This window comes from Acartia tonsa, chromosome 11 (assembly GCF_053477335.1).
Source record: "Acartia tonsa isolate MP-2025a chromosome 11, ASM5347733v1, whole genome shotgun sequence".
Lineage (NCBI taxonomy): Eukaryota > Metazoa > Arthropoda > Copepoda > Calanoida > Acartiidae > Acartia > Acartia tonsa.
Genome location: NC_137270.1, coordinates 8,743,419 through 8,755,408, shown reverse-complemented (window position 1 = coordinate 8,755,408; position 11,990 = coordinate 8,743,419). Strand labels below are relative to the sequence as shown.

Sequence of the window (11,990 nt, the reverse complement as noted above, 5' to 3'; positions counted from 1 at the left end):
TTTATTGAGGGCTTTAATCAAGCCTTTTTACTTCCTGAAATGTCATATTACACTAGCAACACAACTGAAACATTGTAATTGTAATTGTAAGTTATATATGTCAGCTTGTTTGAAACTTATGATCTCTCTAATCGCTGGACCAACATAACTAAATAATGATCTATGTTACTAATGGACAAAATTGTCATTTACAAATTATAAAAGAAATAACTGCGTATTTTTTCTTCTCAATCTAATTCTAGAATAATCTAAATGTCGTCATTTCCGTATAAAATTCTAATTTAATCAATCTGAATTTTCCCTTCAACCTCTTGGAGATGATGGTTTAGGTAAGGAAAATGGCCTAAAACTATCCCCGAGATATTACCAAAGCTTCCTGGAAAAGGACATCAATATTAAAAAAAAGAAAATCTTCGAAATTTTCTGTTTAACAACCCGACCAAAATCAGCTGTTACTGCCTAGATAGTGGATGTTGGAAAAAATATACATTGATAAACTTTCCCACGAGCATTAGGAGAAAAATTAATACTATGCCAATTTGTTTTTTATTAATATTGTTTTCATTCCTAATCAATAGCTGTAAAAAATCACTGTATGTTCGGATAATAAAGATTTGAAATTATGAAATAATTAAATTAATGTGTTTCTAAAGGGGAAAATTTTGCAGGGAAAACTTGTCTACCAGAAAAGGCCCTATCTATTTATTATTGCTAAGCTGCAGCACAAGTGAAATCGTAAACAAAGCTGTTTTTACCAAATATAATTTCTACAATTCAGTTTTCTGCGCGTTAAACCAAGAGTTATGAAGGTGAGTTCTATTTTATTAAACAAAGAATTAATTTATAGATAAAATTAAACGTTTTATTAATATGATTTAATTTTAAAAATGTATATAAATATTAATTTATAATTTTTTATTGTAGAATGTCCGATGGTAACGGAGTGAAGTGGTTATATCCAGGTCTGAACAATAAATATTCCTTTTAAAGAAAGCTGGCCTATCATTTTATTTTTTGTATTGCAGCTCTTTCTAAGTTAGGTAGCTTTAGATCCGTTCGTTTGTCCGTCCATATACGTTTGTTTGGCGTCTTTATACTGTTGACAAAATTGTAATATTATGACGCAATATCAAATGTAATATATTTTATACTAATAGATGCGCTCTAAGTTTCTATATGGGACTATACAATGCAAGATAATAGCGATAAATAGCCTAAAACTACCCGTATACCTAGTTTTAAATCTGAAATAGTTAGAGAAAAGCTTATAACCAACCCGAGAACTATTTAAAGATTTCCTGAAATTAAGACTTGACAGGTATGTTAAGTGATTATCGAAATTTTAATCTATAGTAAAATAAACCATATTTCTTCATATTGTAGGAATTAATGTGTTAGCCTTATAAAAAAGTAACAGGATATCTGTCTGTTTGTCTGGGTGTACCGAAGGATCTCGCTAACCGCTAAACTGATATGGCCGGTTCTGCTTTCCAGTGTAGCTTATCATAGGTTCTGGGAAGGTGTACATCTATTTTAGGGAAAGGAATCATCACCCTTCCAAAATAAATCGCATAAAAAATAACCCCATATAGCGGCGAAAAAAATATCTTTTGGTAAGCAGCTGATCTTTTCACATGTAAATTTTACGTACCCTTAGAGGCGTTTCCGTTAGACGTAAAATACAACTAAAAGAACAACAAAATTTAATACAGTAAACAATAAACTGAAAATTATTTTTTTCAGGTGCTGAGGAAACAAATAAAGAAAACAAAGAAATGTCTGAAAATACGGTAAATATATATATTTTGATACACCTTACACAGTTTTATTCCTAAAGTGTTGTGTAGCACAGGTTTTTGCCATGGGTAAAGGGGTTAGCGAAATTATAAAAACTTCACTGCTTAACACATTAAGATACAATGCTATTTTTTCATTGATATGTTATCTTTTATATGCGCACGTTAGAAATAGAACTTTTGAAATGGTTAATCAATCTTTAAGGTTAAAACCCCTCTGCAGTTAGCTGTTATACTTATATTTGATAAAATATTTTAAATTAAGGAATCTGTTGAAAGTAGCCCATCAAAATCGCCGGCTAAAACACCATCAGAAGCAGCAGCCGACATCAGCCAGAAAATGACGGCAGCCACATCCTATGTTGGCAGTCTTTTTCAGGTTTATTTTAATCCTCTTTTTCTGGTTTTATTCATTTTGCTTAGGTATGTTATCTGTCCAATTAGAAATTCGATAAACGAATTTGTTTATAATACATACCTAACTTTGTTTAACTTAAAGCTCGATAGATACACAAGTTTTTAAAAAAGTTTTACGAGTAGGTATACCTTAGTAATTTTTCTAAAAAAATTTACTTCGGGGGTTGAATACCCTCTTTTAAGTGTGAAGAGACCAAAATTTACTTGATTTGTAAAAATTAAAAGCATTGACCATGCAGCGCTAATGATTTTGTTATGTGTATCCAAGGTTGTGGGGAAGTGGCTAGGGGAGGGGGGGGGGGAATCAACTCTTTACTCTCCCCCTTGGTCATATCTAGACTGCTTATTATGTTGGTCAAGATACTGCATTCAAGGGAGCATCCAGTATTCCTATATATCTATATTTTAATGAAGGTTCCATGATTTTATAATATTTTTACATCTTTTCTTGTTCTTTCTCTCTTTTTTGACAGTTGAGAATCCGCTTTATAACATCGCATTGTCTATTTGTCCATTCATGTTTTTTTGTGCTTTGCTAATTATAAATATTTTCATCCTTGTTCATTGTTTAGAATTCTTGGTACGGAGGTGGGGGCAAGTCCAAAGAAGCACAAGGAGAAACTATTGATGAGGACAAAAAGGTTGAGGGTGAAGATAATAAAGAAACAACAACTGATTCTACACAGGATTGCACCAAAAAAGTTTAACTAACTTTCTTACATCCCAGTTATTGTTGCAGACAACCAACCCTTTGATTGCTTGATTCTTGTCTGAAATTTCCAACTGTGTATAGTAATAAGCTGCGATTGATCTGGGCCAAGGTATTCCCCCTACTCATATGTCGCGCATATGACATGTTTCACGCCTTTAGTTATGATTGGGTTTTGTTCGAGATTCGAACTTTTATCTCCCTAACAACAAGCGGATGAGCTACGTAATACACTTAAAATAACAAAGTAACTTTTTGATGTTAAAAATTGTGCAGAAAAGCTCTGAGACTGGCAGTGGTATTGCTAAATCTACTTCTGCCTTTTTCTCTAGCTTAGGTAGGTATTCTTAGATTTTTTTATTTTAGATTGGTACCTAATTTAGGCGGGATTCTCCTTCGATTTCAATTAATCATCTAGAGAACCCAAGGGCATCATCTGAAATAACTACCAAATACCTTTATGGAACAGGATCTTGACATTCCCCCTACCCTGACCATTTTTAACGTCTTTAGTTATGACCTATCATCTCCCCGATAACGAGCGGATGCGCTATGTGTTGAGTTACGGTTGCGGGTTATATATGAATTTAAGATAACTAATCCATCCTAAATTGCAAAATAAGTTGTAACTTTGACCGCCACCAAAAATAACTAAAGCAATATAGAATGGTAACGTTTTAAATGAAATGTGAAAAGAGGAATATCTGTTAGGTATTTATTTTTGTATTAGTTTTTAAGTGCAAGATTTTTATATGGAGGGTGAACTTCGATAAATACTTTAAGTCATAATAATTTAAAGTGACATGTTTAAAATAGACTTACAGGCATATTGGAATGATTACAATTTTGTTACGCGTCCTGAATTATACCTTGGCATTAAATGAATCATACTAAGCTTGATATTTCTGCTCTGACTATTAAGATCTATCTTTTAAGCCACGATATGACGGATGAAAAAAAATATTTGCTTTTAAGATTTTATTCTTTTTTTCAGTGAGTGGAGTATCTAAAGTAACAAGTCCCACAGAAGAAAAATCACCACCAATTCAAGGAAATTTTTATTTAATACCATCCTACCAAGTAGCAAAAACAAAATAAGCAGTGCAGCAATATACCTATGCTTGATACTTGGCTTCTTAATTTTCATTTTCTCTTCTAACGAGTTGAAGATTTCAATATTTTTTAGCTTTGATCAAAGCTGACTACTGATTTGACATGTTATATTTTACTTAGTAGACTATAAAAAAATTGCTCCTTCAGGCCTTGATGGTTCTACTTATGTCTGTCTGTGTTTACCAATGATCTTGCTAACCGCTGAACCGATATGGTTCTCCTTTGCAGTGTTGCTTTTTATAAGCCATAGTAGGATTTAAAGCTTTTTTGGGGGAGGGTACCACCTCCTTCCTCAGTTTGCCTCTTTAAAAAATCTGTTTTCTTTTCTTTACAAAACTAAAATAGAAAGAAGAGAATCGACCCCCCCCCCCCCTCAAGAAACCTAGAAATCTTGTAGGCTAGAATTTAAACTATATAACATAAAATCTAAAAATAAAAAAGGAAATAAATAAAAATCTTGCAGGTGAAGGTTCAGAAGAAAAGGCATCACAATCTGGAAGCGCCAAACCATCCGGTTTTGGAATGCTTTCTTCAGCATTTAGGTATTTTTTTTTGATTTAGAACAACAACGGAAATCATTAAAATAAGTAGCGCAGTAAAATTAAAATAAATAGGTAGAAGTATTTTTAATAGGTACCTAGCAATATATAGGTAGTAATAAATTATAATTTTAATTTAGTTGATTTTTAATTTAATGGCCTTCAAAGTCATTGCTCTCATGTGCACTTTGTAGATGAACTGAAGAACGTTAAACTTTAATTTCGAAGATTTTTTGAACAACAAAAAAAATACCTACCCAACATTATTTTTCTAGTAAAATATCCCTACCCGGTGCTGCTGGAATAACAAGCCCTCTTTCCCCAACAGCAGGTAATTAGTATTTCTTTTCTTACACGAATAAATGTATAAGTATAGATGTATAACCAAGACAACTACCTAGGTCCAGTGTTGGGGACCTTTATCGTCTGCTAGGAAATTTCTTACTACTCTTTTGTAGCAACTTGGCTGTGTTAATATTTCAAAGCTATTAAAGCAATTAATTGATGTTTTTCTTTACATTCGTGCTCCTATCTTCTGATATTTTGACTGAAAAAAATGCTGCCAGTCTATGTTTGTCCGCCTGATTTGTTGAGCATATCATTTATGGATGTTGTCATCCTTGTTTCCGAATTCTTTATTGATATGCGCATTTAAATTACCTATTTATGAACTAAAACAGATGTTTTCATTGCAGCTTAAAAATTAGGAATAAAAAAATATCATTAGTTATAAGTTAAATATCATGGAGTTAATACAAGAAAAATTAATAGAAGGATACTCTCTCTTTTATAAATATTATTTTGGATGATGCCGATTTTTTAAGGGCCAAGGCATTTCCCAAAGACAAGAATAGGGGACAAGGGTTATGTATTTACTTAGAATTTTTAAGGGTTAAATTATTCATTGTACTATCTTCTCATTAAAAAAATAAAAGAAACAGGATGTCTTATGGAAATAACCGCTGCACCGATATAGTTCTCCTTTACAGTATAGCTTTGTCTAGGTTCAGGAAAGATCAAAATATTTTACACACTTAAAAAATATTTTTTTTGCAATTTCTCTTGGGAGGGTTTTCACAAACCCATCCAGGACCTATGAAAAGGATTGTAAAGGATAACCATATTGGCTCAGAGGTTTGCCAGATCCTTCGGTACAGACGGACAGACACACACAGATCCTACTACTTAAATATATTGTTAAATGAAAGAGTATCCTTTTTTTTAAAACAGGTGAAGGTCTGACACCTGTTGATGGAAGTGAAGCACCAACTACGCAAGAAAATCAACAGGACAGAAAATTTTCAATAACTAGCGCATTTTCTAAGGTAATTTTTATCTTTAAGAACGATCAAGTCCAAAAAGTGTTGATCCTTTCGGGTCTTTCTTTTGAAAAAAACTAAAATTTTTTTAATCTTTACTAAACCTAGCCTACATTCAGCATTTAAAATATTTTTTGAATAGTTAGTTTGTGGTCCAAATTTAATATCAGGGAAGGATATGTTAATAATTTCAAAAGAGAAAAAGTACAGTACTCCGCATGTTAGACCTTAACGACTAATTTTTAATTCAACTAATTTCATGTCAGTGATATGACAATGGACTACAAATAATATCCAGTAAAGAATTTATATTTGTGAAATTCTGCAATCTAATTATGATAAAGTTTCGGATGAAAGAATGTGATTACCTATAAAACGATTAAACCGGTATTTTCCCCTTCTCACAACTGGTTAACAAACGACCTTCATTCAGTAGGGGCGTTGTCGTTTCTAAAACAGGCTGGCAGAAATACAGTGGAATTTTTTTTTGTCAAAATTGTTATAGAGCAACTGTTATTCTTTAGTTAAATTCATCGTAGCTGCTCTATAAATTGATTTTTATGTAGGTTGGTACAGCTGCCTCAAGTTATAGCAAGGTTCTCACTGAAACGGTAGCCCCAATTTTCAAAGAATTTGAACAAGAACAGCAAAATTTTATAAAATCAAAGGTATGTTTAATATTTTCTCTAGTATAGCTTTAAGACCGACTAATATACGCTGCATTAGAATCGATTCTCAGCCATACTGAAAAAAAACATGCATAACATCGGCCTCTCAGGTCTAACAAAACTGGATTAAATCTTATAATTTTTAATTTTATATCCATGAAAGCTGTCTATAATACGATACAATAAATAACCTAAATTAATTATGAATTACCTAAACCATTTTTTAAAAAAAAATCTCAAGATATTAATGAAACCTTTTTTTTAAGGGCGAAGAAGACATTCCAGTTTCCCCTTGGAGTGCTTATGAGGTATTATTATTATTAAAATTTGTTTTTTTCTTTTTTGCCCTTTAAAGTGCCTATTCTGTTTGTTAATTACTTAATGGTCGGGTTGGATTATTTTGGGTATGGTTTAGGGCGCCGCAGGAATATCATATGCCCCACTTGGTTAGGGCTCCCTTCGGGGGTTAGGCATTAGTTTTCATAAACCTAAATATGTTGTGTTATTATCATTTTGTAAATTTTAGAATGAAGATGAATTAAAAGAGAAGATTCTATTATTGTCAGCTGATCAACGAAATTTTCTTAGGTACCTACGTTGTTTTTTTTGTGTGTGTATGTATACTACCTACCTATACATAATGTTCTCATTTATTGAAATGGATAAAAAAATAAGAAATGTCAATAACATACCTACCAAATTGATAGAGATAACTTACATTTGTATGGCATATGTCCCACTTTATTATATTCGGAAATGTCACGAAAAGAAAAATCATATGTTTTTAAAATTGTCTTCTAACTAATTTACAGATTATTAGTAGCAAAGCTATTGAATAGTTCACTTTGTCTGTCCTTCCTCCAGTCCTCCCGAAATGTCATGGGTAAAATATGATTTTCTCAGATGCCATTCAAGATAGACAGCTGATTTTTTGTGAAGATTACCTATACCAATAAGCATCCAGTATGTAATTTACTTTGTCGGTCTGTCAGTCATGCTATACAATTTTTAAAAAGTGTGATAGGCTTCATGATTGTTTTATCAAATGTATTTCTATTCTTGATTTTGAAAAATGCTTTTTAAATATTCTTTTGCGTATTCCCATCCATGATATTTTGTGCTTCGCTACTTATGGATGTTGTCATCCTTGTATTACCTAAGTAGAACTTAAAAAAGTATAATTCAAATTAACTCAAAATGGAAGTTTAAAAGCCTATAATACGTAGATTTAGTATTTAGAATATTGTGTTTCATTCCTATTCTCTATTCACTATGAATGTATTTACTAGAGCTCCGCCTGCTGGGGTGGAGATTGAAATGGACTCAGCAATGCTATCCCATCACGCCCTTTTTCTACTTAAGGTAATTAATCATTTTTTAAGTTGAATTTACCTATTATTAGTATGTCAGGTGTCTAACATTCAATTTTATGTATGGTCTTAAAGAATTACAGAAAGCTAATAGAATTTTTTTGTGGCTTCAGCTTCAAGGACGTCAAGGTTTTTTTTTGAAGGGGGTAAAATTAGGAGTTTTTAAGTTATTGGTTGGGTAAACTAAACTAATGTATTTCTATAAATTTTGAGGTGCTTTAAATGAAGGGGTTTGTAGGTAGAATATCCCTTTATCCCCCCCCCCCTCCCCCTCCCTGGACGTCTAAATATGATTACCTTCTAATTATTTGCAACTACTTGTTCAGGAAGATCCTAGGCTAGAAAAGATTCGATATGAACTCGTTCCAAAACAAATCAAGGTAGGATTTTTTTTAATCAAAGCTTTTCTACAATTTGTTCGATCCGTTCGGAATGGTTAGCTCTTCGCCAAATAAAACATGTTAGAATTGTCCTATTGATTTCAAACATTGCATGATGATTTCTCAACAATTAGGTACACTTTATGAAGCGTAGCAACTCTATAATCGTTACCAGAGAGTCCATTTGAAACAATGGGATTATTTACTTTTTTGACAACAAATTTTTGTAGGTTATTATTATCCTATTCATCTGATATTTGGAATGATTTATTTAAGCAGTTTTGCAACAAATTTACTTACAATTTTGTTGGGACTTATACATTTGTGGATATAAAAAAACTACATATATTTTATTATCCTCTTACTTATATTTCTTAAATCTTAGAAGTGTTTCAAAGTGTCATATTTCAATGTATATTTTTTTGTGTTATGTAAAAATACTCTTTATGCTAAAATTAGATATAATCGTGCAATTATTTCTATCTATATAGAAAAAAAATTACAAGAATGATTAGTTGAACGTTTTGCTTTTTGATATCTTATCCTTGTTATATTTGTAGGAAGAGGCATTTTGGAAGAATTATTTTTACCGCGTGGGAGTTATCCAACAGTCTTACGAAATGAAACCAGTTCAGACCATCAAAGCTAAGGTAGCAAAAGTCAATCCTCAATTTTCAATGTCAGTTTCTAAACGAAAAATTTCTAAAACAGTTTTTGGGTCGGTGGGCCTTTTTTAGGGTGGTGGTACCCAAAATAGTTATTAATCTTCCCAGGACATATGAAAAGCTATATTGTAAAGTAGAACCATATCAGTTCTTCTGCGAGATACTTCGGTACAAAGAGACAGATAGACATCCTGTTTCTTTTATATAAGGATTGATCACTCCTAGAGGGGTAATAATAATCAGATATAAAATAATTATAATTCAGGACTCACAAGAAGCATCCAAGGATGGTAGTGATGTTGCTGGAGCACCTGGCACCAACCAGAACCTGGAGACAGAAGAGGACAACAGGACTCAGTTCTCCACTGAACAGGATGATGAATTTATTTCTGATTCTCATCAGGTAATGTTTAATTTTTAGATACTTATTGTTGAGAGTGTCAACTTTTTTCTCCCACTAAATTCTCGCCCCCTCACCACAGAAGCAAAGATTTCTTATTTATATACCTACCTAGTTAATACAACCCAAAACTTTGTGAAACTTTTCAGTATGATATGACTGAGAACCGGTTCTAATCTAACGGATATTAATCGGTTTCGAAGCCATGCTGAAAAGTAAATTATCATGCAATATCAATATATAAATGAAATGCATGTCCACTTTCAGGTATCCTCCTCCGACCTTCTAGAGGCTGATGAAGCCATTAAGAAGCTAGGGCTTGCTGAAAACCCAGAAAAGGTAAATTATTATAGGGGACATCCTATTTACCCCCTCACAATTTTACATTACCGGGGAGGGGGTTAATTACATTAATAACATTTAAAACAATAAGGGGTATACTTTATAAATGTCAACACCAGCAATTGATTTAGCAATAGGGGGGGGGGGGGGCGGGGGGGTTAGATTACACATTCATTTAAAAGTGGGGGAGGTCAAATCACCCATTCAACCTTCCCCACCCCCCAAAAAATCACCCTTGTTTATCTCTAGGGGGATGCGGAATGGGAAGCAGAGTTGGAGGGGGAGCTGGAGTATGAAATGATTGAGGGGGGCACCTCCTCCCCCAGCGAAGATAATCCTGAGTGGGAACAACAAATTCAGGTATGACTGATATGATGTTTGTTTGTCTGTATGGTTAGATCCATTTGTAAATCAAGCAAGGATGATAACGTTTAGTAGTAGCGCAGCTGTTCGAAATTATAAAAACATGTTAAGGGTAATGGTATGATGGGACTGTGAAAGAAAGTGAAAACGTGATAAATCGCGCCACATTCACATTACAGTTTTTCAGGACAGACTCGAACACTTACAGAGGAGCTTCGCTATTACAAAATAATATTTTATTATACAATAAATGAATCATAACTAACCCTTGGAGCTCTTAATCTTAAGTATTTGGATAGATAGATTTTACTTTTCCACTCATTAATTTTAGTATATCTTGGCTATTTTTCATAGGATTTAGATTCTGCAAAAAAAAGCATTAGAAATTCCATAAAGTTTTTTACATCTGTACAAGAAAGAACTATTCATTTTTCTTTCATTTTAAGAGGCGTAAGCTTTAATATAACATTTTATTTCAGGAAATGCTAGATGCTGAAGAAAATGGCGGAAAATAAACATTTTTTTTAATACATTCTAAAATAAATTTTGATTTTGATGAATTTATATGAGTAAAGTATCCTTATATGGCATGCAATTGCACAGAAATAAAGATTTTTAAAGAACTATTGACAGGGTGGTGTTTAGTGATTAGAGGAACATGTTGAACTACTTTAAAAAAAAACCAGATAAAATTAACTAATTAAATTGCAGTTTTGATTTGCAATTTCTAACAGCAAAATAAGATATAGAGAAATAAAACATTTTTTTTTTCAAATATTAACAAAATAGTTTTGAACTTCTTTATTTCTGTTCTTTTTACCAATATAGTAATGTTATGTATTTTACATTTTGAGTTAGAAGAAAAAGACCATTACAAGAAAAATCTCTGGTCAAATTGGGACAAACTGAGTAAAAAACATGCTATACCTAACAATTTTCTTTTTTTAATAAAATAAAGCAATCATTTATTTTTTTTGTATTTCCCAAAAGTATTTATTTATAAGTATTTGTTTGATTATTTTTTTATAATTAAGATTATTTAATATCCATATTTTATTTGTGTGCTACTTATGTAAAATTATAACTTTTGTTGAAGAAAAGGGGGTAGGGCATTTTTTACCTCATTTGTAATTAAATCCTGAGACAAGAGAGTGGATGATAAATTGATGAAAATTGTCGGTGAAACATTGCTATACATGATTTTTCAGTATGGCTGAGAACCAGTTCTAACCATGCAGATATTAATCGGTTTCGAAGCCATCATGGACTTGTATTTTTATGCTTTGTACCATCCAAACATTAAGTCAATATTTGATTACAGGTAAATTTTGACAAGTGTTATGAAGAATGTCCCACCCCTCTTTAAAATTTTTATGTGCCTGTTTATTTTAAAAAATTATTATGTTATTTATATACCAGAAAATTGTATGTATTAAAAACAGTTTTATCCGCTATCGGAATACTATTTAAAAATTATTAAATGTGATTAATAAAAAGTCGCTTGTTTGATTCTAAACATACCCTTTGCACTGTTTAGTTTTTATTTTTAAGTTGTATTTATAGTTTATAAATAAAATTTATTTAGAAATTATTTATTTTTAGTAGCGAACCTTCGTTACATTTCTTTGGTGTTTAGGTTGTTCGTCTTAATTTACTTTTCCTATATTATTTATATTCTTTAATAATTAAGTTATTATATAATTCTAATTTGCCGTAAGTTATAGTATGTTTAAGTTAAAACGTAATTTTCTCGGATGGTATCCAAATTAATTTTTAAAAATATTGAACATTCATCTAACAAATGCGCATTTACGGAAAATCTTATTTGTCCGTTCGTCCGTCTATTTTGATATTTATAATGAAGATGCTTATTTTCTCAGCTGATTTGAATGACAGATACCTGTTACTT

At 31.8% G+C, this 11,990-nt stretch overlaps 1 protein-coding gene across 1 annotated transcript; it reads left to right on the top strand.

Annotated features, from left to right (window-relative positions):
- Window positions 1-682: 682 nt before the first annotated feature.
- On the top strand, window positions 683-11,669 carry Sap47 (Synapse-associated protein 47kD). Its single transcript, XM_080177362.1, has 20 exons — window positions 683-809; window positions 925-962; window positions 1,744-1,790; window positions 2,062-2,175; window positions 2,786-2,899; window positions 3,199-3,259; window positions 3,917-3,974; window positions 4,500-4,577; window positions 4,850-4,905; window positions 5,805-5,899; window positions 6,460-6,561; window positions 6,828-6,869; window positions 7,088-7,149; window positions 7,851-7,923; window positions 8,258-8,311; window positions 8,872-8,961; window positions 9,242-9,379; window positions 9,644-9,715; window positions 9,968-10,078; window positions 10,561-11,669. Exons 2-20 carry the CDS (start codon window positions 926-928, stop codon window positions 10,594-10,596), a joined length of 1,440 nt encoding a protein of 479 aa, XP_080033488.1. The 5' UTR covers window positions 683-809; window position 925; the 3' UTR covers window positions 10,597-11,669.
- Window positions 11,670-11,990: the final 321 nt, after the last annotated feature.

Bases quoted from the DNA above. Each gene is read 5' to 3' on its own strand.
- Sap47 (XM_080177362.1), top strand. From the start codon at position 926: ATGTCCGATGGTAACGGAGTGAAGTGGTTATATCCAG. The intron at 2,176-2,785 runs GTTTATTTTAAT...TTCATTGTTTAG, and splicing joins ATGTTGGCAGTCTTTTTCAG to AATTCTTGGTACGGAGGTGG. The intron at 4,578-4,849 runs GTATTTTTTTTT...TTATTTTTCTAG, and splicing joins ATGCTTTCTTCAGCATTTAG to TAAAATATCCCTACCCGGTG.